Raw genomic sequence first — 27,964 nt, 5'->3', positions numbered from 1 at the left:
AATTTTCCACCCCTCCTGAGCTGTACGCAGTGGGAAGCAGCAGTGGAAAAGTAATTGCAAACCAGCATTCCTCCAGCTGCATCTTCTACTCTGCCAGAGAGCATGTTTGTCTCTCACTGCACCGAGGACAACCACAACGCTGCCTTCAGCATCTTCACAGGGCCATCTTGTCGGAGAAATGCTTCGACCAAAGCCCTCTCCCAGGTCTCTACAGAGGGCCTAGAGGAGAGGATGGGGCAGGGAAGAGATGGTGCCCCAGATTAACCCTATAAAGCCTTTGTTGTCTGGTTAACTAGTTACCAGGACTCAGGGCAGGGGGCTGCCACCTAGATAAGGACAGCGTGCGTGGGAGGTGGGGCAGCAGAGCACAGGTCGGGGAGGGAAGATGGGCAATGAGTTCTTTGCCCTTCAGTGAAAGGTCTTTGTGAGTTAACTTAGACTTTTCTGTGTCTTGGTTTCTTTCCCTTTTGATGTTGCGTATTCAGGTTTGTAAGCTCTTTGGGGGAAAACACTGGCTTTCACTGCTTACTTGGGTATCATTGAAACATCGCCCTTAAGTCTTTTGTTAACACACTCGTAACTTTTAGGTTTAGCAACATGTAATTTTCAGCACTGTATGGCAGGCTCAAAGGAGGTATGGGCTATACCACCAGTAAGAATAATCAGCTGCTAACACATCCACTCTGTAAGGGAGACAGCCACTGAAGAGGGCCGGCTCGCTAGCACCTTCCCCTAACTCTGCAATTTGTAGAAGGGGTAGACGCATTTCCCCACCATGCATTGGGAAAAAACTCTGGTGGCTGTTTCCTGTTGTGCTCTGAAACACAGGATACAACCAACCCTAAAAGTCTTAGCTGCACACACGAAGGAGAGCAAAGCCAGTTTGAAAACAGGACCTGGAGTGTTAACAGAATGAGAGTTAACTTCCTCTGCGCTTGTAGAGTGGCTGGAACAATGGGGCTTTGTACACGGCTGGGGACCGTGGGCTACAATAACAGTAATTTTCTGCTTGGAGTACACCCAGCACATTGTGGGCACTACAGAGAATAGATAATGAACAGCAGCAGCAGCAAATAGGAAGAAATGTTAACAGTTTGTAAATGGCCTAGCAAAAATATTTGCCTCTGGAAACACAGAAGAAACAAACTTTAATAAATTGTAGAAAGACTTGAAAGTCCTCATTAGCAGATGGATCCGTGTAAGAGAGGATTGCCCTGATCATGCATGTACAGACAACTACTCCCAGGAGTAATTTCACTGAAGTCTACACATTCATAGGATCAAGGACTAAATAAACATTATCTGGGCCTGCTCCTGTTCCTGCTGATGTCCTTATTAGGAGCTTTGCTTTAATTTTAAACAGGGGCTGTACTAGATCTTCAAAACTTTTGCTCTTTAGAATAGCCTCATCACTTCCCTAAGTTTATAAATACTCTTTTAGACATACCTTTGAGGTATTACAGTTAGAACTTTTACAACTACAGCACTGGACTTACTATTTAAAACCTGTTTTTTATCTCTAGGACATGCCACATACAGGTGCATATTTGCCAAATCGCTTAAGCTTGCTCTTCCTCAGCTCTAAAAAGTGCATGTGCGCGCACACAAGTCTGTGATGGCGATACGTCCCTCCCAAATAGGTTGTGTGGATTCATTAGCTGATGACTGACGCCTATGGAGCACGTCTGGCTAAACGTAATTGCTGGGAAATGAGAGGCCTTTACCCCATCATCTTATTAATGGTTAAAAAAAAAAAAACAAAACCAAAAACAAACTGTGTTAACATTAAAAAAAGAAAAAAGCTTGTTTATGCTACATGTTATTTCAAATTATGGCTTGATGAGATTTTTTTTAAAGCATAATCGCTTTGTGAACTAAATTCTATCCCAGGATAAAAATATCCACAGAAGATATATTCCACAATAACTAATTCCCCTGTGTAGACAAGCCTTTAAGGCAACAACTCCAAATGTTTTTAAATTAAGTTATAAATCTTACTAGTCCAGCATACTGCATTCTTGGCATAGCAGTAACCACAATGTTCTGAAAAAAAATTCACTGTAAGAGCAGTAGATCTACAGCTGGATTTTAAGCTATCCTTTAATGAATATCAGCTAATACAACTGTGAGTTCTGATACGGATATAAATGCTTGCTCTTATTCGCACTGAGCAATAAGCTACCACTTGGAACAAATGATTTTTGTGACAATTTTTTGATGCCTCTCCTGGAACTGATAATCATGTCATTTAATGCGCATTAAAGCATGACTAAAAATTGAAATACAGAAGCATCTGAACATGAAGAGGAGGGGAAGAGCTGATTGCTCTGATTATCCCTGTTTCAGTCACCTGGAGGAACAGAGGAAACATGACATCAACTTAGGGACTTCCAAATGGCAACTGGTCATGCAAAGGCTAGGAATTATGTGTTTTGAATGAGTTTTTAAAGAGCAAAGAATTAAAAAAAAATAAAATCCATGAAAACAGTGTAGATGAACAGACTTTATTGGCCACTGGTGATTGCCTTCCTTGCCTTTTTTCAGCATCTGATGCGATGCCAATAGAAGCAAGCAGAAGTAACGGCCTCTTTAGCCCTAACAAGACCCATCTATCTCCAAGATGGAAAGATTTCCCCAGCTACAGATTGATATCCGGCTACATCTATCACAAACAATTTGACTGCTCTGACTCTCTCCTTTTCAAGGAAAAACTGTCATTTGATATCACATTTCCACTCCTGAATCAGATGTGGTTTATTTTCCACAGCCTGGGATACGGCCCTGCATAGCAAGCGGGAACTGCTGTTAGAGCACAAAGAATCGTTTCGACTGCTGAGAGCTCCAACCGGTCCTGGTTGCTGACAGCTTTGAGACAACCCCTTGCATTAAGGAGCCCTACTTTCCCTCCCCAGAGAGCAAACCTGAGTTCCTTGCCCATTCTCACCTTTAATTTGAACAGTGGCTGTCCGAGATGAAGACAATCCCTTTACGTTGTGAGCTTCGCAGGAGAAAACTGTGCTTTGATTAATACCTGGAGATCAGTCAAGAAAAGGAAATGAAACACAAACAGCTATATAATCCATCTTGAACCTTCAGCAGGATTTCAATTATGTGTGACATCCAGCTCAAGCTGTACAGGCAATTGGAGGGCTGAGCTGGGTGCCAATCAAAGGCACGCGGATTTCAATGTAATTAACGTGCTAAACACATTTTTAATGGAGAGAGTGTGGCAATGTAGAAAAGCTTCCACAGGAGCTTCAGAAAGCACTGAAAAAGAAGGATGAATCTGGCAGAACAGCAGCTCACAGTGCTCACAGTTAGTAGATGTCCACTTCTCACATTCCAGTAAGCATCTCTGGAGCAAGGATCATGCTGAACCATGTGCTTACACAATGCCCAACGCTCTGGACCTCAGTCTGCCACCTGAGCAACCACCATCTTCTAACTGGGCTATAAGCCCAGGCAAACTTCCAACCAGACGCTGCAGCTTTCAAGCTAACGCCCACCTGTCCCTCACCTTGCATCAGACTATTGAAGACACAGAAAGGAAGTGGAAGTAAAATGCTACTGCATTAGCACCGAAGCACTTTCCAGGGGTGATACAATACAAGTGAGGATTATGCTCCCTCTCTTCTGTGAGCATCCATCCATCCCACAGGGCCTGAACATTTTTAATGTTCATCTGACATCATACTGATGCCCGCCTGCTCCAAGATGCATATAGGTACTGCTAATTAGTCAGAATTGAGACAGATTTGCAAAGCTGCCTGGAAAAGTGTGTCCAGCGTATGTTTTCACTCAACTTGGCCCTCAGTTGCCTTACAGGGCTCTATCTGAGAAAAGTTAAGGATTGGCACACTATGGGCATACAGTTTAGGAGGGCAAAAGATTTCAGAGCTGCACAGAGGAGCTTGCAGAGTGTTTGTCTTTGCCCTTTGATTCATCTCCCAAGTCTGAGATTAACAGCACTGGAAAGAAGGTGTAGCGGAAGAGAAGAGGGACTGCTATAAAATGAAAGAGCAAAGTATTTTAGCTTCTTCTGGTCACCCCAGTGAACCAGAGGAAAATGCTGCCAGCTGACTGAAGGCCAGGCAGCAGAGCAGAGCAGCACCTGACATGGTAGGCATGTCCTGAAGACAGAATCAAACACAGCCCTGCCCTGAGGAAAATGCAAAACACACCACAAACCAAGATCTCCTTGCTCTCTAGCACCATTGCCAGCACTTCTTTCCAAATACAACAGTCCTTTTACCAAACCAACTACTTGCTGAACTTTCTAAATGTTTGCTTTCTAGCCAGTTCTTTATTATTATTTTCTTCATAATTTGATACTTTCTTTAGCTAGCAATGCTTGTTTTCTTACCAACCGTCTTTTTTGACATGCTTTGGTAATCTGACCATGCAGCATGTGTCCTGCCACATTTTTTTCTGTTGCAAAGGCAAGATCTGCCAAAAGGACATCCCAAAGAATACTGAAAGGGGCAAAGAAAGATGCTGGTGATGAATATATAATACATAATAGCAATTCATTTGGAGAATCACTAGGAGCAGATGCCCTTCTTCAAGTCCCCATGCCACTGCCCCACAACGACAGAAGTTTTGTGAGGCACCATGAGATGAGTTCAGTGGAAGAAGGGAGACTTTTTTTTTTTATTATCTTTCCCCTCTCGACTATCAATCCTTCCAGTTTCCATTTCAAAAGGCAGATTATATCATAAGGGAGCAGTTTTCATTTCCAACTTGGAACAGCATCGAGTAGTTACGTAAGAGAGGGAGCAGATGATAAAACCATTGCAAATCACAAACCAGGTTTTGATTTACATATAAATTAGGTTCTAAGGTTAACAGGATTGGATAGCTCAAAGGATGGCCAAAGATGTACAGAAAGAAACTCCCCCTGGATGTAACTGTATTAACACTGATGAAGAGGCCCCAGAGATGACTCTGAGTCGTAAAACCTTTTCTTTCTAAATAGCTAGCTCAACTTTGGCTCAGGGCTGCTGAGAATAATAAAACAGCAGCATAGAGAAGAAGTAACAAAAAGTTGTTGGACAACTAACTAGAATAAAGTTACCTTTAGGAGGTAACTACAAGAATAGCTGCGGTCAGGTCCTGGCAGAGATACATCACCCTTCCCTGAAAGTGGGCTGAAGAGAGGCCTGAACACCAACTCGCTCCTGAATTCTTCAGCTGACCCTGCTGGGGAAGGCAGTCTTACCACCATGCACCTAGTGCCCGCTCTGGGGCAAACCTCGGTCTCTGAGGATATCAGCCAGCCCACTTCAGCACCAACACAACCACTTTAAAAGTGTCAAACAATTACATGAGGTGGTCAGGTTTTAACAATAAGAGCATCCATCAAGCCTGCAAGAACAGAGAGAGGGGGAAGAGAGGGAAAAGCAGTGCATGACATGGCTGTGCACAGGAGGAGGTGGCATCAGTTACATGTGAACGCTTGGAGATTTCCAAGCCAAATGTCACCAATAGCATCACTTAATATAACCATGAACACTCTCCACGAGGTGGAACAAAAGAGGCATCCAATGCATGATCTCTCCAGTAGCACATTTACTGCAGTGCCAGTCCCACCCAAGCTCTGAAGAGCCTGTGTGCCTCAAGCCAGCAGAAAATACATAGAGCAACGATCAACGCTTGAGATGATCAGGCTTTGTAGGTGATCATGATCTCTCAGCCCTCAATGTACAGTCAAAGACCACTCTCACACTATGTGGCTACCCAGTGTCACTAGGCATGATCAGAAGAGAGCTCTCCTCCTCTTCTGATGCTCAAAGTGATCCCCTGCATTGGCAGCAGCCTTACCTGACACATTTAGGATGGAGGGGGAGATGTCTGGAAGCCCCACTCTAGAGTCTCCCATCCACCAGACAATTGTCACTGGTTCAGGGGGACCAACAGCAGCACAGGCCATATGAAATGGGGCATTAGGGGACACGGACACATCCTCAGGTTCCACAGTAAAGTAGGGCACACCTAGAAAAGCAACAGACAAGTGATAATAACTGGAGAGACTCCTTCTGTCTCTTGTTTATTTCCACTAATACCAGTGCCCAACACTGGACACCCATCTGCCCTGCCCCTACGCCTAATCTGACTCCCTCCAAGCCCTTCACAAGAACCAAGGGTCAGATATGCTGGATCACCTCAGGGCATGAATGTCTACATACTCCCACTAGAAGAAGTCAGAGAGAAAAGAGTGCTTGCTTCCCAAAACGCCTGTGAAAAATCTCTTTCACTGAGCCTCCTTCAAGACTCCCCCTATGGAGTAGCTTTTAGTGGCAGTATTTGCTCAATTTTTCAGCTGAAGAGATTGGAGTTTAAAGAGGCAACAGTCAATAACTTTAGCAGTGGCAGACACCACTTTTGATACCTAATCCAGCTGCAGATACTTCTTGCTATGCGTTAAAAACTGAATCTTGTAAACATGAACTAGTGGCTGTAACAAACCCATGAATGAGGAAGGAATCCCCTCTGTGAGAGACTGGGATCATTTACAATGCTCTCTCCGCAGCTTAATTGACTGGAGCCACCTTCCAGCATGCTCCAATACCACAACAACAAGGCTGCTTTGGAGTTAGGGGTAATTTGTTTCAGAGCTGAAGGCTATCCATGGACACAGCTCTCTTGATAACTATCTGTTCCCCACCATGGAAAGACTCCTGCTTGGTACAACAGGCCTTAGATCAGGTCCATAGGGAGCAAAACACAGCTGCAATGCTAAGTACCTCAGGTCATCTCTAAGCGGCAATAGCTGAGCATAACTCAACACATCAGGAGACGTAGTTCCTCTTATGGGCAATGCCAAAACTCTTGTGGTTTCAGTGCTCCAAACCAGTCATACAAAATCCACCAGCCATCAGCACCAGTGCTGACCCTGTAGGATAGCCAGTGTGTGCTTCTGGTGGCTGGTGGAAGAGCTGAAGGTCCAGAGAAACGCCAAGTTCCCTTTTATACTCAAAACTTTGGGTGTCAAGCACAGCTGCTACCGACTGTGTGTACACAAAAATCAGGTATTCTCAGCTGGAAAACTGTGTTCTGGAAACTGCTGATGTGCTGCCTCACCGAAACAGAGGAACCAACAACATTGTGCATTCACAAGCTTAAATTACACTGTCTGTCCCTGGCCAAAGATGACAGGCCTGAGTGCATCCAGTTGGTGTGGCAGATGCTGAGCATCTCCAACAGCAGACAATTAATATAGGTGCCTAAATAGGGACTTAGAAGCCTACAGCTTGGCATTTCCCCTACACTCCAGCTGAATGTGGTGTCCTTGGTCTTTCACTGACTGTCCAGTTGCTGTTTGTGTCTTTCAGGTGGCAGTTTCTTTGCTCCTTCTTCGCCTCCTTGCCACTCCCTTTAGAGTGGCAAGTAAATGAACAAACTAAAACAGGTCTAAAAATAGGTCATTTCAGGAATGATAGTGCCTATCTGTACAAAGGCTAATGCTCAGGACAGGTATATCCATCATCATGATTTACTGCTAGTTTTTGCTTACATGTTTCACTTTATTTTTTTATTGCGGTCATAAATAAACAACAAGTGAATAAACTTTCCAGATACCAGCTGTGACACCTCCGCCTGCTTTGCCCTCCTCGAAGGAAGATCAGAAGGGAAAATACCATCTTTTCTTCTACCTGTGAGCAGGATCCCTGCCTCCTGTCCCTTTGCCATGGCACCCGAGGTAACCTTTCAGGAGGATCCTGCCCAGCTCGGCAGGTTTTCTCACTTTGGGAGCAGCTAACCAGATCAGACAAGACCACAATTAAAAACTCTCATAGTTCATGAAGTGCAGCTGACTCATCCAGCTCAGGAACTTGCACTGCCCCCGTACGTATGTTACCTGGATACCTTGCTGTCTGTGACACATTTAGGCTCCCAGTTCCTGGTACAAGCGGTGAGTACCAGCACCCCCCTTTCACAGATGCACCATGGAGGCACTGAGCAGCCAACAGCCAGGAAATCAGTGGCAAAGCAAGGAAAGGAGCCTGTCTATTCCCTGTTCCAAGCTGGCATCCAACCTACGGGGCTGATTTTTTTTTCTACAGCTCAGTTTTTAGACAGTGTTAATTCAGGGAGACATGTCCATACAGGTGTGGCTGGGGCTCTGACTGTAGCCACAGCAGGGGCTAGCAGCCCTGGGAACAGCCGCATGGTCAGAGGTGTAATTTCAGAGGGAAGGTTCTGTAAGAAACACAATCCGTATTTTTCAGGTGGCCACACTCCGCAGTGTGCCTCTTAGATTACGTCTCCGGGCATCGAATGCTATCATGTTCTCTGTAAGGCCAGAGTCTAGTTTCTAAACCAGAAAAGAATTTCAAAATAATTTTGTTTTTGTAAATTCTCAGGAGTGTTTCATAAAATCAAACATTTTAGCTGTATTACAAAGACAATTCAAATACCATTGCTACAAATTCTGCCTGATACAGACTACCTAAGTGGATCTCAAGGCAGATATTAGACAGCATAGAAATCCATTTGAGCTCACTTTAAGTTAGATCACCAATAGTCCACGCTTGTTTTGTGTGGGACACTGAAGGGTGTCAGCATCTACCAAAGGGTGCAAATGACCAGAGTAAAGATCCTCTCTCAGTCAAAGACGACAACAGTTGTTATCAATACAGCAACCGCTTCTAGACAAAGCTTGTACGCCCAGGGAAGAAATACATACAGCGATAACAGTGACAGTGGGACTAATAGGCTTCTGCATTCCCCCGTGTTTTCTTATGCTAACAGCTGACACTTTTAAAAATCCACCCTTACCACTACTTGTTATTTTTTACTTTTTTCCACTAACTCCCATTTCACACGATTACATGCTCAGTTCAAGTTTAACTAGCTTCTGCCATACTTGCCTTTCTCATAAAGGTGACTAGTTGCATTTTTTTAGCTTCCGCTGTAAGCTTTGGCCTTTATCCTCAACACTCCCCCTGACCTAGCTGCAGCTGTTTTTTGTGACTTTGATATTTCTTGCCTGTGCTATCCAGAAGGGGTCCTTTGTTTTTCACATGGCTTAGCACACCGAGATACCCAATCCCTCCTAATGCACCCTCCATGCAAATGCAGCCACCTCTGGAGCAGGCCATGGTAATTGGTATAGAAATAGAAACCCTGCACAATAGAGCATGTTAAGCTGTAAACCATTTTCTCCAGTTGAAACTGCACCTGAAAATTTAGGTGGACAAAAGCCTGGGATTTATGAAAGGCAGCAGATAAGCGTTCCTCTTCCCATGAGAACGGCTATGAATGTTTCCACGGCTCTGAGTGAGTGAGACCTTTGCTGTAAAACACCCAGACCACACCAGCCCCCATGACACCCTCCCTGCTCCCCCTCTTTAAGACTGTCGATTCAGCTCTGGTCCAAAATGTTACCAATTACATCCAAAGAGCAATTTCTTGCTGCAAATGCACTGTTCCTGTCAACTTCCTTGCCAAATATTAAGCCATCCTATGACTACTAGCTTCTAAGGATGTAACACAATCATGGCTCAAGGAAAATGAAACTAGAGACAGTAAGAAGCCACCAATCCACACTGCCTTGGGCGACTTTTGGGCAACCATGTAGAAGTTATCCTTTATCAGACAAGACTGGGCAAAACAGTGCCACATGGAACAGTCACAGCTATGAAGCGCTGATGTACAGGACTTCTCCCGCAGCTCAGAACTGGGCGAAAACTGTACCTTGCCCTCAAAGACCTCTTTGGCTGATACACAGAACCAGCCTGTGAGTCTGCTTTGAGAAGTGGATTGGACCAGATGATCTCCATGGATCCCTTTCAACCTGAACCATCCTGCCATTCTACGAATTATTTGGAGACCAAAGCAACAACTGACTGAGGGGCTGGAAAGAAATGTGTGTGCACAAAAGGATCTTCCACTTGTTTCCCAATGTGCCAAAATAAAACCAGAAGGTAATAAACTGACAGCTCCTCTCCTTGAAGCTACTCTCCTACCATTTCTTACTCCTGCTCTGTAGTGATCTCACTGCAGTTAGCAGCAAAGGTTCAGAGCCAAGAAGCCTGTCACTGGAGCAATCTGCTCTCACCACTTCCACCTAGAGCATATTGGTGGGTCAGCCCTGAAAGGAAACCAGCACTACTACTACTCCTTACCTTCCACTATGAGCCACACTTGCTGTGATTCTTCCTTCTTCCCCCCGTTCTCAACCTGGCACCAGTACTTCCCAGAATCTGTCCGCTCGACGGATTTCAAGCTGAAAAAAGTCAAAAGCCATATCGATATTTTATGTGGATAAAGCATGTTTTTGCCCCAAAGGACCCTCCAGTGTTTGGCAAACGAGATGCATGGACAACACCCACTGAGACGCAGCCAGCTCTGGGGAGGAGGGCAACAGCTAGCCAGCACAAAGCGCGCGGCAAAACAGCGGAGACAGAAGGCTCCTCTCTAAAGTGGGTGGAGGGAATCCTCAGCAGAGCAGACAGCCTTCCTCCAAAACATCATCACAGAAAACCCGTCATTTGTGTCCTTTGAGGATAAGAAGGGGTTGGTCATCTTGATCCTGAATCATGACTCCTAGCTAGCCTTCAAGAGCAACAGCTTGGCCTACAGTGTCTGAACTAGCAGGAAACTCCAAATCACAAACCTCCAACGAGCCTGACTACTTTGCCTCAGTTAGGTGACAGGGCTGGTGACAGCCTCATACAGGAACAGATGGGTCAGAAAAGGTCCCCCTCGCCTCAACTGCACTCAGGGTTATTCTTATCCCAAGAGCGCCTCACACTGCAAAACTCCTTGGGCCTCTTAATTTGTCATTTCAAAGGGTTATGCTGGCCTACTCCAGCACAGGACCTCATCCTTCTGCATCCTCCTTGCTCAGCAACAGCTCCCCTTCGGAGAAGATGCATCCAAGCTGGGGAAGGCAGCCATGGGGACTGAGCAGCATTCAAGTCGTAGGCCTCCAGTTCAGGGCAGAAATTCTGCTCTTTGCTCCACCACTGGAAACTGGCGGTATCCTCACTGCCATTAGCAACACGAGGCTAGTGTGGTGAGTAAGGGCAGAATTTGGTCCCAAAGTGACAAGGTCTCAGCTACCAAAGGCACCAGTGTGACTCTGAGCGCCCGTCAAATGTACAAATGTTGATTGCCCCCCACGGGATGTGCAGCCATGCGTCTGCTGCCATGCAGGGATCCTCAGCAGATCTGATGGCCACCTTTCTAACGCTAGCAGTCCGCCTTGGGGAAGGGGAAGAACGTCTCAGGAAAGAAGACAGAAAAAGGAGAGTGTTTGCTGAAATGCACAAAATGGACCCACTACAGCCTGATTTTCAGAGCTGTACCTTCAACTGGCATCAGCTGTCCTGCCCATCCAGCCGCATGTTCTGAAACACAGCAATCGCAGCAGAGAGTCACACAGTGGGTGGTAGAAATGATCACTTTAGGAGAAGAAAGGAAAAAGAAGAAAAAGATACGGACATATCTAGATTTAGCACCCTATACTTAGCCCTGGTGCTGCAGAAAGTTCTCAGTGGAGGAAAACAAGAGGAGAGAAAGGAGATCAGACTGAGAGACTGTGAGGGGCAAAGAGAGTTAACTAGGGGAACTGGGGGGAAGTAAACAGTATAGTTTCAAGACAAACTGTTTCCACAACATAATATTATGCAATAGTTTTACTGGGAACAGATTTTTTTCCTATCGAAATGTTTATTACAGACAAGCTTTAGCACAGAGACTTTTAGTAGATGGACTTGGAGACTCTGTGCAATGTCAATCCAAGAAACCTAACAGGAGATGAAGCCAGAGCTCAGAGAAGAGTGATTCTCAGTCAGTCAACAGTTTTGAGCCCTCATGGTGATGGCATGCTTGCTTGTACAAGCTCTCTTTATGCATAGAAAAAGCCAGAGCAGGACCTTCGGTCTTGTTTAACTCTGTACTTCCAGAACTAGCTGACACCCCCCTTCTGCTGAATTAAAGGCAGAGAGCCGCTTTGCAGAAGAGAGTTTTTGCACCTCTGAGCGGGGCAGGACTGATACCATGTAGTGTAAATGTATTAGGAAAGTCTCTGCAAAATGACTCAGGCATGGTTCAGATGACAAACACACCTCCACAAAGAAAGGAAGGGGATGTAGTCCTGGAAGTCTCGTTTCAATTAACAATCCTCACCCTTTAGGCAGACTGACAGCTCAAGAGAGAGAGTTAGAGAACGGAATGAGTATGAGAGAGAAAACCTATTTACATAAGTCAGACCTTAGTCTTCCTGCTGCCCAGCAGAACAAGATGAACAAACAAGGCAAGAACATCCTTTCACCTTGAAGTCACGTCTCAAGCATCACAAGCATCGGCAAAGCACCTGTCACTGCAGTAGTCAGGAAACCAGTATGGTTCCAGTGCATAAAATCTCAGCCCTCAGTGGCTTCAATTCTGCTCTCAGTTGTGCCCTCGCCACGCGCTGAACTGCAGACCGAAGGACCCTGCCCCACCAAGGGCACTGCAGTTGAATAGATATAGCTGACAGCACAAAACTGTGCAATAGTTTCCGCAATATTCTTCCTTCTCTGCGTCTGTTGTACCTGAGGAAGCCGATCCAGTGTTCTTCATCTACTGGAATGTACACCTGGTCTACGCTTTGCACCACTGCTCCGTCCTTGATCCACAACATCTCGGGATCTTCCATTCCCTCGAGGCTGCAATTTAGTTTGACGGGTTGACCCTGGGACACCTTTAATTTGATTGGAGATCCTGTAAATTTCATACCTAAAAAAAAAATACTACTCCGCCCCACCCCCAGAAGAAGGGGGGTTGGAGTACAGCAAATTACTCTAGGTTGGTGGTCTGGAATTACATACCCTACCAGCACGCACTGCAGAGGGGTCTGTTAGTCTCAGCACTGCTCTACTACATCTGCTAAGTAATAGTCAAAGGCAAGCACTGAACGCATAACTGCTGGAGAAAAGTGGTGGCTCAGTCTGTACATGGGGCTTTTTTCAACTCATGTAACAGCAGGGTGAGCTTCTGCAGAGCAGTGCCCACCAGAGCCAGACAGAAATGCTGGGAGCTTCGCTGTGTCAGTGATCCAGCAGTGCTAAGCGCGTTCGCTCAACACAGTACCATACCTCCCTCTTTTCCCCAGGCTTGAATTTCAGCTACGGTGTTCCTGTGCTGCTAAGAAATCATCGTGCTTGCTCCATTGTATGCATTTGTAAAGAGCTGGGATACGAGAAAGAATCAATTATGTCTCGTTATTCAGCGTACACCGTTCCTCTGCATTACAGAAGGTTTCCCTGCAATTTGCAAAACCCGTGAAAGCAAAGTCTATTCCACAGCATACCTCGCCGAGGAGCAGAACTGTTTACAGAACAGATATTTCTGCTGTGTGACGTGGGCGTGTGTTCAAACAAGCCTCCCTGACCATTCAGTCCAGCCAAAGGACGATGTTATACTCAGAGCTATATAGTTATGATCCCAAAGCAGCAGGGTCAGAGTTGGTGGAGTGGCTTAGGTTTATATTGACACAGAAGTGATCAGAATTTGGCCCGGGGCACTGTTACATGTGTGGGTGGATGGGGAGTGTTTCCCTCAAGCAGAAGCGAATATATGGAATGTGTTACCATGAGAAAACACGGAAGCCAACTATATAAGCACATTTAAGAAAGGCATATAAAGGAGGAACCAGAGGATCAAAGGAGACCGTGGGAAAGCAAGAAGGTGGGAAATAAATATAAAGCTAGTTTTGTTAGGGAGAGTGGCCATTTCCTATGCAGTGGCACAGGACTGACAGACCAGAACAGGTCTAGCCCAGTTCAATATTATGTCCTGCCAGCGGCCTCTACATCCTTCAGAAACAAATGACTCCATCACTCTGCTGCTCTTGCACAGCCATGTATCACAATACATTACAACTTCACCCAGTTCACCGGCTGGTCAGCTTCTCACAGGATGCCTTGCTAGCCTACAGAGCCAGACAGAAAAATGCCAGTTGTGAAATCCAGAGCGCAACTAAGCAAGCAGCCCTGTTGCTCTCAAACTCTGTTACAGCCTGATCGGTGATCAAGTACAGACATTTCTCATGTGCCACTTCCCTTCTTGCCAACACGCCACCCTCCCACAGCCACGAGGGCACCACCTCACAGGGCAGAGCAACAGCGGAGGGACTCACAGCGTGGCTGTAACAGCTGGAAGAAGGGGGAGCCAGCACTGTGGGACCAGCCAGCGCCCTGTCACCGGCAAGCCGGTACCCAGCAGAGCACCAGTGGTCCGGGAGCAATCCCAGAACACAGGCAAAAGGACTTTATTCCTTTCCTTAGTGAGATCCCCCAGCCTGTTAACAGCTGGTTTCCCACACTCAGTCTTTTGCCTTTCTGTCTGCTGTTATTAATTTAGCAAAATCACAGAGAGCATTGGAAAACTGGTAAGATGATAATTTTAGTTTAGCTGCTACAGCTCGTTTGCTGGGCTAAGGATTTAATCACCTTGGGTGAGGATGATCTAACCTCGCATTACTTAACTCATCTGTAAAACAAATCCCAGTGCATGCCAGAAAGCATCCTCCCTTTCACCACTCACAATATTGGAATAAAACATGAAAGCTTCATAGCAGCTCGCTCTGTGTTACAAAAAACTGATGTAGCCAGGCTGCTGAACGCACGCACAAATTGACAGACACTTTCATTACAGGTGCCTTCGTGGAAAAGCAAACTACTCAGCTTTCCTCAGACTGCCCTGCTGAAAGAGTCAGCCACAAATTAAACAAAGAAGTGTTACTAGAGACCCTTTATGGTTTTCAGTTCCCATACAAATTCATGATAAAGGAAATTAATATACAGTACAAGTATTCAGCCCGAGTTGTAATTCCCCACATCGCCCAAGTATAATCCCTCCATCAAGATCAACTGAAACGAAGAAATACAGATCAGGGATTTTTAATAAATTCACAGGTTTTTGACAAAAATCCAGTTTTAGGTGCAGCATCTCTTCCTGCAGGTATCAGGAAGAAGCACATAGGAGGCCAATACGGATTTTAATTTCCACCTATTCCTCCTTCTACTCTCCCACTCACGATTTCTCATCTGATAACATTCTTGCCAGCGCAAGAAATAATCTCATCCAAATAGGTTCCTCTAAGCCTACCTGTAAGAGTTGCAGGAGTTGAAATGTATAACTAGGAAATAAAATTATATTTCTTATCAACCAGTTGTCAGACAGAATTGACAGCAAACGAACATACTAGTTGTCAAAACACATGACATATTTGTTTGTTGGTTTGGTTTTTTTTTATTTTTAAACTTGCCGCCTCTGAATATTTTGATTCCTCGGAACAGAAGTATGCTTTTTGTGAAGTTATTTTGGGAGTGGAGAGAGAGGAAGATGTCTACCCATGCACAGCAAGGGAAAGGTTTTTCGCTCCTCGGATTCCTTAGGGCCCTGATCTAGCGATCCAACCTGCACCGCAGCCTCTCCAGCTCAGTGTCACTGCACGCACATTGCCCCGCAGGCAGCGCGGAGCCCAAACTCCCGGGGAAGTCGGCGGGAGGTTCGCCTGGGCGCCGAGAGGCTCTCACACGCTGCCCTTCCCCGCCGACTCGGGGGTGAAACTTCGGAAAATGAGTTCGGGAGGGAAAAACCACCAAAAGCCGCTCAGGAATGCGTTAGCGCCCGGCTTTCCTCGGCGGCGATCCGCGCTAGGCAAATACCAGAGCAATGCCTCCGCAAACAACGAGGAGGATTATTCGGGCTGCGACTTACTACTCTGTACTTGCAGGCAGGCGGGCGAGGCAGGCGGGCGAGGCTCCCAGCACCCCGCACAGCCCGGGCTCCCCGCCGGGCACCGCCGGCTCCCGAGCGCCACGTAGCTGGCCCAGCCGCCAGACCCACAGAGGCGGCGAGCCCCCCGCGCCCGGACGTGAAGTGGGGGGGGCAAACGGACCGGCCCTGACAGCCACCTGTGGCTGCCCGAGGCCCCCCGAGGCCGCCGCCACACCGGGCGGACCCCGCACCCCGGCGCCGCGCCAGGCCGCCCCTGCCCGGCGACCGGTCCCCGGGCACTCAGCCGCCGTCGGCGGGGCGGCCCCGCGTTCGGCGGTCGCCCTCAGCGGGCCGCCGACACCTGCAGAAGCGGCGCGGCGGGCGCTGCCGGCGAGGGGACCCGGACGGCGGCGGGGAGCGGGCCCGGCGCCGCCGGCGGGGCAGACCCCCCCCGCCGCCCCCCGCCCTCAGCCGCGGCGACCGGCAGCGGCCGCCCTCCCCGCCCGCCGGCGGGCTGTCCGCCCCTCTCACCTGCCACGGCGGCGACGTCCCGGAGCGCCGCAGCCCACAGTCCCAGCAAGAGGAGCCGCGGGATCGCCATGCTCCGCTTCAGCTCCATCGCTCCCGCACCACCATCCTCCCCCCAGCTCCCGGCGCCGCGGGGGGCTCCCACCGCCCGCGCAGGCGGCGGCGGCGACAGCGGCAAAAGCAGCCCCGCGTCGCCGCCCGCCACCGGACTCCCTCAGGAGGCTGCGCGGACGCTCAAACTTCTGGCTGCGGCTCCGGCCGGGGCGAGCGGCAGGAGGCCCCCCCGGGGGGCGACGGCGAGGCTCGGGTCGGGTCCGGGCGCCGCCGCCGGGCGGTCTCCCCCTGCCGGCGCGCAGCCGCTGCGGCGCCGCTCGGCGGCTCCTCCGCGCGGGTCCGTCCGCCCGCCCGTCCCTCCTCAGCCGCCGCCTTCTCCTCCAGGAAATGGCGCTCTCGGGCGGTCACCGCGCGCTGTGCTCCCCCTCTGACATCACACTCATGAATATGCATGAGCCGGGCGCCCGCCGCCCCCGAAGCGGCGAATCACCGCGCCCGCCGCCCCCCGCCCCGCGCCGTGCCCGGGGGTCGGAGCCCTCCGCAAGCGGCGGGAGGGGGGTTCGGCCGGCGGGGGTTCGGCGGGCCGCGGCCCCGCGGGCGGCTCCAGGCGGCGGCCTGGTTTCCAGAGCGGGTGACCCACATCCGCGGGAGCTGCCGGGACACCGGGCAGGGGGGGAAGACCAGGTCGCTTATTCCCCTACCTGCGTATGGAGGCAGGAGGCCAGCCTGGCCCCTCAGGAGCCCCCGTGCACCCTTAGCCCCCCGGGGAGGAGGGCTCGGGGCCACCACCGGGGCTCAGTCCCCCTAAACCCAGGCTCTGCCGCGATGAGCAGCACCTCGCCTCACGCACGCAGCACCCCCAGCCCCATCTTCCCTGGCCGGCCCTCTCCGGCTCCTTGCCTCGGCCGCGCTTCCCTACCAGCCGGACCCCAGCCCTGGGGATGCCGGCCACCCCATCCCGGTGCTGGATCTGTGGAGGAGCACAGGCAACGTGAGGAGATGCGCCCGTGCCCTTCAAGCAGGATCGGCTTGGCCTTGCCCTCTTTTCTGCTAGTGGAAAAGTAGGGAGAGGTCTGAGGAAGGAGATCTCTGCTGCCACAGAGTTACTAGCACGATGTGGAAAAAGTCACCGACAAACAATCTAAAAAAAATCTGGTGCTGCCTTTTCGTAGGAGTTACGGTGAGAATCTGGGTTGAAAGGCACCATAAGGAGCAATATCGTTACAACATGATGCAGCTTTCAGCTCTGCCACAGCCATCGGTGTGCAACACTTACCCAGTGGCTCCTGCAATACTCTGGAAACCTGGCTAAGCAGAGGAGCACGGGGAAACAGTGTTATCCCCATCAGGGGGATGGAGAAACTGAGGCACGACAAGCTCACGTAATTCCCTCCCAAGCTCTGATCTTCCCTCCCCCCCCAGCCATTTGCATTTCTGATAGGAATTCCTAGGGGACTGGAGCAATGCCAAGAAGATTTCATGACCAGAACGGAAATGTCTCTCCCGCCCCAGTGCCTCCCGCCGCAATGAGGCGGCCGGGAGGAGACCCTGGCAAGCCATCCACCCGAGAGCTTGTGGGAAGCCTGGGTGCTCTTGGGGACAGGAAATCGTGACATGCCTCTCGCCGGGATCACGATGGCTCTTGGGCTGAGAGCTTCTGTGCTGGTGTTTGCTAAAAGCTTCACACGCACTTGCTGTCGCTGCTCTCTCTCCCCCGTGTATCCATATATACCCATCTATCCGAGTGTGCAGCATGTTTCTGCACTTACTCATGGCGATAGCGCCTTCCAGAAAGTAGCTACTTTTGCAGATTTTAGTTGTCTCATGACAAAAAATAATGGCCATTAGAATAACGCTGTGTTTCTAAGGCATTTTCCTTCTAATGATTTCTTCCAGCCTTGCAATTACAGAGGCTTACAACACTACACTGGCCCTGTGGGCTCAGGAAGCGCTCTGGTGTACAAGGAGGAGAGAGGAGGCACAGGCAAGCGTTGCGACTTGGCCAAGCCCATCCTGGGAGGCAGTGGCCGAGGGATGCTTGACTCCACGCTGCATGCCCGGAGCATGCCTCTGCCTCGATGGGCATGTTGTGCTTCGTCCAAATGTCATATGCGATGCTCCCAAAGGCTTTGGGCAGGGGAAAGAGAAGGGGAAAGGAGGTTTCATCTGCAAAGAGGAGTACAGGATAGGAAGTTGTTGTAGCACGGCACAGGCCAGACTCTGGGCTGGTGTAAGACATCAAAGCTGTGCTGGAACCATAGACCAAAGGGAATTTTCCCCAGCAGGGGATCTGACTTCAGCTCTTCTGAGAAGGGCTTTGTGTCAACAGTGATAGGCAGGAAGAGCCATATGAAAATTGGACTGAAATCCTGCACGCATTGCCAGTTGGAGTGCAAACTGCTGTGGGAAAACTTACGGAGGAGTGCAATATTACCATGCAGAAATCAAAGAAACTGGTGATTCTGAAACGCTTTTAGGAACTGAAGACAAATAAACTCTCCCAGCCTCTCGTGCCACTGAATTAAGCAACGTGGCTTTGTTCTACAGGCCGTAACACCAGTGGCAGTGCTCGCTGCCCACACGCACAGGACACAGCACAGTGGTTTATAAATAAGCTGGTGCCCTCCTGGCTTAGGTCCTTTCCTTACTTCTTCTGTTGCGATAGTGTGTTGTCACATCTCACCAGACTTGCTGGGTGGTGTAGGCATGTTCTAGAAAATGCCTGAAGAGCTGCAGAATAATCAAGAGGTGAATTCCCAGTGCTGGGAGACTTCTGAAGATGAGGGAGAAGGAAAAAGGAAGAAAGGAAGAGAGGGAAGGAGGGAGGGGAGAGAGAAGGCAGGAGGGAGAGAAGTATTTGCTGGACTTCCTCACCTTGCTCTGCTGTTCAGCCTCTTCTAATTATTGAGACCCAACAGGACAAGGATGGGTTATCCCAGTGAGAAAGCACCCCAAAACACCCATTTCCACATGAGAGGACATAGCCCTAAAAGTTTGGCAAAAGCTGCTGGCACATGCCACTACTCCATTGCTGAAGTAGTCAGTCTGCAATTGGATACAAGATCCCTGTGTTTTGTACAAGGCGTTTTCCATAGAGCTGCCTGGTTTGTACTCGGATTCGAGAACCTGTCCCCTCCATCCTCTGACTTGGGATTTGAAGAGCTGCATTACCCCCTCCATTGCTAGGGGACAGATCCCTCATCCTGCATCAGGCAGCTGCGGCAATGGCAAGGGCGACGATGAAGTAGCGTTCAAGGGTCGCAGGAGTAGCTCTGCTCTATGGTGTAGGAGACCCAGGATGGCTGTTCAGGTGCTTCCTGAGTGGGTGATCTGTTGAAACCAGCATATTCAGCCCCAGGCCAGAACAGGAGCTGCTCCCAGCTTTGCAGTCACCACCAGAGGCTACAGCAAGTGGAGGGAGCTCCCTGTGTGTGTGGGCTTTTGCAGCTTAGGGATGGCTTCTCAAATAAAAGCCCCAAAGTTGGGCCAGAACACAAGGAGTGAGGAACCAGAAATCCTCTGGGCTTTCCAAACCCAGCCAAGGACACAGTTTGAGAGATGCTGGATATTACAGTGGCTTTTGAGGACACTGAAAAAGTTAAAACTGGGCATAAACTGTCTCCATTCTCTGCCCAACCCATCATAATAATGGGATTGCCAGAGCTTGTTCATGTCGGATAATAATACTGTTTAACGTGGCCACTTCTGAGGACCCAAATATAACTCTCAATCTTGAAATACGTATGGGACCAAACTGGCCATGCCAAGACCTTGGACATGGTATTTAAAGCCACAGGTGGCTGCAGCAGCTACACAAGAAGACTGAAACTCATCCTGCCTGTGTCTGGGCTAAGCTTGCCGTAACTGAGTTATGCTGCTCATTTGGGAATTATCTTAGCTGCAGCTGAACTCTGTTCTCTTTTAATTTATATTATTCTACCATCTCTTCCTTTCTCCTTTCTTGTCTTCCTCCCTACCACCTCCTTCAGTAAGAAACGGTGTTGAAATATTCCAGCCTCTCTGTTTCATGAAGTTTCAGCCACCTCCAGCTCTTACATCTTCCATATGTGCTGGTTTTAACTTTCTGTGTGAATGAAGATAAGGACAGGGAACCATATTAAAGACTTACATTTACTCCGTCTTCAGAATACAAGTAAATCAGGGATGAGTCTGAGCTTTGAGTTCAGGCCTGATCCCTTCCTGGTTGCCAAACTCTCCCAGCTCTGCCTGGGGGTAGTAGGTGGCACGGTGTAGATGGGGGCTAGGACTGGATCACTGTAGGGTGGATCTAAGTTTGGATTTTTCTCTAAGTTTCAGTGTTATCCAGTTTGGCCCCAGCCCAACCATAATCATTACCCGGAGCCCAAACCTGGTTCCTCCATGTGTCTGGGATGGTTATTCTTTTTTAGAGGTGATAAACTAACACATCATATGTGTTATCTATCTTTTGCGATAAATGCCAAGCTGTCAGAATGAAAATGTCACATAAATCATACATAAAGTATTTACATTAAAAAGATCGACTCATACGAATTTAAACAACCTTTCTGATGGTGCCATCGCTTGCAGCAGCTTAGCCAGGTATTGCCAATGTTTCTATTTCTGGAGTTGAAATAAACACAGCACATCAAAACAGAGTCATCAAACCAAAACAAAATGTATTTAACATGGTGCAACAGTCAATGCCATAAGAAATCACCATATAAGTATGCAGAGTTATATATAATCTACACATACTAATATGACTTTACAAATCTCGTATTACATGTAGATACACACAGAACGGACTTGGGAGGAAGCATTTGTTGCCAGCCCCTCTGGGGGCTCGGTTTCTTATCTACTTGCTGTAGGGAGTGACAACACTTTGTTTTTGAAAGTGACTGTATTGCGATCGTATTGCATTCTCCTGTGAGTCACGGTGGATAATAATCTCCGCCATCCGCATGACAAAATGGTACAGAGCTTGCTCAGCGTATGACCATCCCTTGTGGGATGGAGGTTTCGCAGGTGCCAGGTCCCTGGCGGGTCCTCAGTGTGGCCATAAGCTTCTTGGGTTGGTCCCTAGCTCCCAGGGGGGTCTCCAGCCGGGCCAGGAGTGCAGCCCACAGCCCAGAGTGCAGCAGTCCGCTCCATCAGGACCGGACGCCTTCTGGGTTTGGCATTGCTGGGACTAATCCGATAGTTTCCGGAAGGTGCTGCACCTGCTCCAGGGGAAGTCTTGCAGGAAGAGCCTGGAGCCCCAGCAGGAGTGGCCGGTGGGGCTGGCTCCCAGCTGTGCTCCCTGCCCGGGGCTGGGGTGGCAACGCATCCCGCCTGGGAAGGTGGGAAGGTGGCAGTGGGATATGGGCCAAAAGCCCTCCCCAGGGCACATGGAAAGCTGAAGGATAAAGTAGAGCAGTCCTGCAACTGCTCTAATAGATGCTGTGGGTGGAAGAGCTTCCTAACAACTCCAGACTATCAGTGGGAGGGTTAATACCACATTTACCTTTCCCTGTCTAGCCTCTCTCCCCTTGTGCAGCCCGTGCTGCTCTGAGCAAGTGGTAGGAATGAAACAACCACAAACCAGACCCACATTCCTAAAAATAGTGGCACTAACAGGGCACTGATCTACATTACGGCTTTCAACGATTGCTAACAGGGGTGGAGCTGGACAAGGTTAACCACAGCTGGAAACGCAGTGGTGTCTCTGCTGCAGACCAGGCAGGGCAAGGTGAGCAAAGGGCTTTCTGCTTTATTGGTGTATGTCGCTGCTCTGGAAAGAAAGTCCTCAGCACTTCTCGGGGGCATAGTCTGTGGTTGTGTCAGCAGTCAGTGACATTTGTGCCGCGAATAACTTATTTTTGCCCAATGGAAGGCAATTACACCCTGAAAGATATCCTCACCAGCAATACCCCAGAAAGACTGGAAAGCAGAAGTGAGAAAAGTGAAAAAAAAGGAAGATGAGGGTAAAGTGAGAGGAGGAGAACATGAAGAAAGGAGAGAATAAATGACAGAAGAGGAAAAAAGACTGGTGAAAATAAAATAAATTAAAAAGCACCTCATTTGGGGTTTGCAGGAGGTGACTCAGCGCCTGCAGATCTGAATTCTCCTTCTGACTTGACTCTGGCTGGCTGCGTGCCTTTCGCCTTGCTCTATCCGAGTTTCTTACCTTGCAGGGCATCCAAGAGGGCAAATATACTGCAAAGCACAGGCTTTATAAATCCTCCAGCGGCAACAGCAGTCAAATGAAACATAAAAAAGAGACTGAGGGTGGGATGGGAGGAGAGGCAGGGAACTGAGGAGCAGAGAAAGGGTGAGGAGCGAAGAGCGAAAAGAAGAGGGGAACAAAAGACTAGGGAGACCAGATGAAGGAGGGGGAGAAGCTCATTCGTCAAGAGTGACTACATCCTCTTGCAATGGCAGGGGGAAGAGCTGAAGCTCATCCTGCCGACCCGCTGTGGAGACCGACGCTTGCAGGCTCCCCGCCGGCAGCACCTCTGCAAGCCCTGTCCCGCGGCAGAGGAGCCGAGAAAGCACGGAGGCCTGTCACAGAGAGGTTTCTAGACAGGAGGAGCGCCTGACGTAGAAATGCCGCCTGTCGTGCCCCTCCGGCCTGTGCACAATCAGGACGGGGAAGAAGCGGGCGTCATGGTAGGTTGGGGGGTTTTCGTTGACAGCCAGCTGGCTGGAGTAGGAGCAGCACTGCTCGTCCTGGCAGCCCCGGTCCGCGATGCTGCTGCTGCGGCTCCTCCAGAGGCCTGTCCTGTGGGAGCCGTGGACACGGCAGAGGGAGAATCGGCTGGTGTTGAGGGAGAGGCGGGAGTTGCCACTGCAGCTGTGGAAAGCGTGGCGTGAGAAGATGGAGGAGGTGCTGGAGGCACGGTTGCAGCGTTCGCAGCCGTGGGCCGTTTCGCCATACCGGCACACCGCGTAGCTGTTGTAGGCCGAGGAGTCGGCCAGGTCCATGAGCATGGCCTCCGAGTAGCTGGGGATCAGCTGCCGGTTGGTGCAGATGTGCCACTCCAGCTCGGTGCTGTCCTGCGTGGCGTCTCGGGGCATGCGGTACCGGTACAAGGGCTCCTCCGCCGCCATGGGCGCTGTGTACTCCAGGCCCAGCAGCTTCTCCACGTGGTAGTGGACGTAAGCAGTCCGATACTCTATGAGTACCCTGAGCGGCCACGAGATCATGAGGATAGCTGCCACCCAGAAAGCATAGTGGGACACGTACCACGGGAGGTGATCTGGGTCCCCGTAGGCCATCATAAGCTCTTTAAAGTCCACGTTTTTGAGCTGCATGCCTTCCCTCACCTCCATGTAGTCATCCAGCCCCTCAATCTCCGTGAAGAAGTGAGCCCTCTGAGTCAGGTAAGAGTTCTCAGACTCAATGTTGGCAAAGCTGAAGCACTTGGTGAACCTCAGCTTGGTGGCTGTGTAGCTCTCCAGGCCCAGGAGCTCCTTGGAGATGTCCTTGTATCCACAGTGAGAGTAGTCAAACTCAGCTTCAGCCACATGGGTGTTGACCCTCTCGTGGTAGACTTGCGTGGTGGTGTAGGCATCGCCGTTGCGGTACCGGGTCACCTGCCGGGTTCGCCGCACAAAGTGGTAGCTGATGGCCTTCCACCAGATGCACGGAGTGGCTTGCTGCATGCGGTTGATGCATTCATAGACACTGTCCACATCTGCCTTGTACTGCAGCTCTCTCTTGACATGGCAGTGCCAGCATTCCACCAGGTACACCACGTACAGCATAGAGAGGAAGGCCAGCGGGATATAGACGTAGCCATCCGAGCACGGGCTGTCATGGTAGATCATAGACTTGCCCTTGAAGGAGCTATCGAAGCTGAGCTTAGTGACCCGGGCCAGCTGACACCAGGCCACTGCACCCAGGCAGCCGTACATGAGGATGGAGAGGAGGAGGCATTTCCAGTGGGACTCTCGGCACATGCAGGCGCTCAGGGACTGCTTCACAGGGCGTTGCTTCAATCACACCACCGGGAAGAGGGAGAGAAAGACAAAGAGAGAGCGAGGAACCCATCAGTCACGCCGCTTTGCTCAACACACACAGTGACTGTTGCCTTCAAGACTGCGTCTGGCTTTGCTCTCGACTGCCTGAGGACTGGGACACCACCCTACTTAATATAAATGTGAATATAAACAGAAACACCATGCCAGGGACAGAGGTCTCTGGACAAAACTCCCTTCTTGCTTCCTCCTGGCTCTGGGGAGGGAAGTTTTTCGCGCAGCAGTGACTCGCTGTGCCTGTACCCCGGTCAGATGGGCCCCTCTGCAGGGAGCGAGATGGGTCCCCATGTCCTTCTCCCTGCCTGGAGCCAGCATCATCTACGCACCTCGCCACGTTCTGAGGCTGACAGTGCTTCACAGCACGTGAACAGCCAAAAGTGCGGGGCTGTGGACTTGCCCCTTTGCTTTGTGAGTGGCCAGCGCCTGGGTTCCCACACGGTGCTGCTGGGGAGGCTCGGGAGCAGCATCCATCGCAGGGCCAGGGCCATGGCCCCATGGGTCATGCCAGCACATGGGGACCAGCACTTTGTGGAGCTGGAGCTGCTGCCTGACTCAGAGCTGACTCACACCCAACCCTGAAACCTACCAAATGATCGACACCATTTTTCTTGGAGGTGAGCCATCGGGAAAATTACTAGATTCAAGCACATTTAGTTGAAAAAATTGTCAGGATTACAGCACAGTGCAGCATAGCTTTAGGCTGGTTAGAAGACTAGCTCCAACCTAAAATACCTGAAAGCTTAAGCGTTGGAGCTAAGGGTGTATGCGTGAATATTTAAAACACAGCACATCCGTCTCTTTCAAGTCCCAAAAGTCACGCTGGGAGTAGAGCCGGAGTTCGCACTCTTGTACTCCCACTGCATCCCCTGAGATGGTGTGATTGCAGTCCTTACCCCAGCCATGGTGCAGTGAATCAGCTGCATAGTCATGCTATGTTGGGCTATAATAAAAAATGCCAAATCGAGCCAAGCAGCTAGCGGAAACAGAGTTGTCTCCCTGCAAAGAGCAGCAGCAGCAGGAGTTACGTTACTAGCTGGCAGCTGCCCATCTGTAGAAAGTGTGTGAAGCAAGACCCCCCGCCGCCCCGATAGGCAATGTGGAGGGCTGTCTGCATCCCTCTTGTTACCGCCATCTTTTGCCTCCCCCCTAACTCTGAGGAAATGACAGTGAGAAAGCAGATACACACTGATACTTATGCATCATCATGCCCTCTGCCGAGCCTGATTTCATGCAAAAATAGAAGCACGCTGTTACTCCCTCTCCCAAGGGGCCACCTCTAAAGCATCAAACTGCTCTGTAGATGCCAACAGATGCTAGGTTTGGGAAATGTCTTCTCTTTCTTTCTCCAGGGATAAAGTTCTCCCCATATGGCTTATGTTGGACCCACAGCAGTTAGGATTCAGTAAGTAATCTTGAACCAGCAAGGAATTTAAGGAGCAGCATCTTATGACTCAGGAAATAATAGCACGGCGCCACTAGAAAGAGTTTAGTCTTCTCAATGAGATGGAAGCATTGGCATCTAACCTTGCAGGGCTATAAGGTCATATTTAATACTCCTTTTTTTTTCTGGGACAGAGAACCACTTCTAAGTAACTATAGAGGGTTTTATGGCTTGCTGTGAGCACTGCCAAACTAGACTTCATGAGGTTTGGTTTTGATTTCGTATCTTCTTATCTGACACTGTGTAAGTGCAGAGTAATTTTATTGATTTTAGGGAGCTACACCAGTATTCATCTGCAGGGACTAAGGGCAGAATCTGGCCCCTGATTCTCCCTGATGCATCTAGAAGGAATCTGTAAAGAATTTCTATTCTTATCCCAAACCTTTTGTATGTGTGTATGTGTCAGAATAAAGAATAATTATTCTGGGCTGTATTCTCTTGACAGTGGCCAAAATGGGTGTAGAGAAGCTAAGTGGGTTATAAAGGACAGGGTACATAACTTTTCTGTACGTAGGGCAGTGAAAAGACCTTAGTATGGGTAAGAATAAGGCTGTTTCCCTTAGCCTTTTGCAGGAAACCTTGAGGAAAGCCACAGAGTGGCTTCAGGCAGTCCCCAAATCAGCTGAAAAATAACTATGGGAGTTTTGGGGGTGAATCCCTGAGTCTACGTGCAGTCACGGAGAGTTTCATCTCTTGAAACTCTTGTCAAATACCCACTGCTCTGTCCCAGTGTGGTTACTGCACCAATGTAGGCTTCTGCCCCAGCTGTACACTGGACCCTGGGTCAGACCCTGAGTCACTGGACTCGTGGGAACTCCACCAGGAATGACTGTCTTCTAGTCTTTGTCTCTTCTTGACATGGAACTAGAGTTTTAAGTGCTATAGTAATGCAAAAGTACAGACTGTAATGAAGAATTGCAAACCTCTACCCTTTTTTTCCCCTGAAGGTTTGCTGAGGTGAAGAAAACTCTAAAAATTAACATCTCTCTACGCCAGTCACTGGGACTGTGCAGAAGAAATCAGCTGGGCAATATTCTAACACAGGAATTTAAATTCACACTCGGGTTTCCACAGGTACCTCTCATGTAAAATCGCGTATGGTTAATACCGTGAGGAATGCCAGTGGACCCAGCATGTCAGCAGTCAGTCCAGCAGATGGACATCCAAAAGATGTCCAGCAGTCAGTTTTAACGTGAGTGCTTAAGTACTCCATGCAGTTCTGGGAACCCCAATTTTTATTATGGCTTGTTTGAAGCGCTGTCAGCCTGGCCCTGGGCACAGCCATGCAAAAGGGCTGTCCCACGTCAGTTAAGGCACTATTTGCCAAAGGCACTGCAATCCCCACCTTCCCTTTATCTCACTTCCCTTGACTAACAACTTCTCCGCTCTCTGCAGCTCTGTGGTCCAACTTAACAACCCACAGGTTTACTTCTGCCCAAGGGGTGATTCAACCAGCCCTGCTGGTTAGGGCTATCAGTGGCCATATCAGAGTGGGCAAATGCCTCCTAATGTGCTTAGCTCCATGAAATGCCATCTCCCCTTTGGGGGAAGAGATGGCTCTGGTCTCACCAGTTCTGGAGCAGCTCCAGGCTGGGCTGGCAGCAGCTCAGAGGCTTGCTGGTCCAAGATGACATTTCTGTATGCGTCCTCTGGAGACACTTCAAAAATGGTCTTCATCCCACTGCTCTGAAAGGGCTGGATCAGCCTGAGCCAGGTCACCTCCACTATTCTCACTGCAGCCTGTAAAAAAGGCAGCTTCTCTCCTCCTTGCATTAGTGAAGACGTGCAGCCATAAAGCCCACTGCCACATCTCTCTGATTCACACACCTACCAGTCCAGTTCAGCGGGGCCTTCATGTTCAAAACCCTTTGGGAAAAACATGATTCTTTTCTCCTGGCTCTTCTGACCCACTGTCTCACACCCTCCTTTGTTCCTAAGCAGATCCCACTCTTGGCAGGTCCTCAGTTATAAAAGGATCTCTCTTCCAGGGTCTACCGCCACAGCTGTCCCTCCTATTTCAAGTTCTGAATACATTCATCTGGCCTATATTCCCTTATTTCTCCTTCTCTTTGCTGAAATAATTATCTAACACAATTATACTATTAGAAACACTATTAGAGTGTTTGTAAGAAAGATATGAAATAGAACATAATTACAATAAAAGTATCAGACATTCAAAAATCTAATAAGGAAATATCTTTCTATCTCTCTCTCTGCATAACAAAT

The 27,964-nt window shown here is 49.3% G+C and overlaps 2 protein-coding genes across 4 annotated transcripts in view; both read right to left on the bottom strand.

Moving 5' to 3' along the window:
- TYRO3 (TYRO3 protein tyrosine kinase) overlaps positions 1-16,678 on the bottom strand; it is a 43,729-nt gene extending 27,051 nt beyond the window's left edge. For 2 of the 3 annotated variants that reach the window (XM_075502750.1, XM_075502752.1), the window contains exons 1-5: positions 16,246-16,678; positions 12,543-12,726; positions 10,128-10,228; positions 5,821-5,991; positions 2,945-3,031 (exon numbers count right to left, since the gene is read on the bottom strand). In XM_075502750.1, coding sequence (XP_075358865.1) covers positions 2,945-3,031; positions 5,821-5,991; positions 10,128-10,228; positions 12,543-12,726; positions 16,246-16,333 — 631 coding nt within the window. In that variant the 5' untranslated portion in view covers positions 16,334-16,678. Of the gene's footprint in view, positions 1-2,944; positions 3,032-5,820; positions 5,992-10,127; positions 10,229-12,542; positions 12,741-16,245 lie in introns of all 3 variants that reach the window. The other variant, XM_075502751.1, reaches the window with a different exon arrangement.
- A 6,143-nt stretch (positions 16,679-22,821) lies between these two features.
- Positions 22,822-27,594, bottom strand: LOC142409864 (transmembrane protein 151B-like). Its single transcript, XM_075501620.1, has 4 exons — positions 27,570-27,594; positions 27,308-27,504; positions 26,847-26,957; positions 22,822-24,252 (listed from the first exon to the last, which is right to left on the bottom strand). The coding sequence occupies exons 1-4, from the start codon at positions 27,592-27,594 to the stop codon at positions 22,822-22,824; spliced, it is 1,764 nt and encodes a 587-aa protein (XP_075357735.1).
- Positions 27,595-27,964: the final 370 nt, after the last annotated feature.

Source organism: Mycteria americana, chromosome 5 (genome assembly GCF_035582795.1).
Source record: "Mycteria americana isolate JAX WOST 10 ecotype Jacksonville Zoo and Gardens chromosome 5, USCA_MyAme_1.0, whole genome shotgun sequence".
Taxonomy (NCBI): Eukaryota; Metazoa; Chordata; class Aves; order Ciconiiformes; family Ciconiidae; genus Mycteria; species Mycteria americana.
Note: the sequence above shows the minus strand (reverse complement) of the source record. Positions and strands in the feature narration are given on the sequence as shown.

Coding starts and splice junctions, on each gene's coding strand:
- LOC142409864 (XM_075501620.1), bottom strand. CDS start 27,594: ATGAAGGCCCCGCTGAACTGGACTG. Junction 26,958..27,307: donor CTGGAGCTGCTCCAGAACTG/GTGAGACCAGAG, acceptor TGGGGTTCCCAG/AACTGCATGGAGTACTTAAG. Junction 24,253..26,846: donor GTCCACTGGCATTCCTCACG/GTATTAACCATA, acceptor GTGTGATTGAAG/CAACGCCCTGTGAAGCAGTC.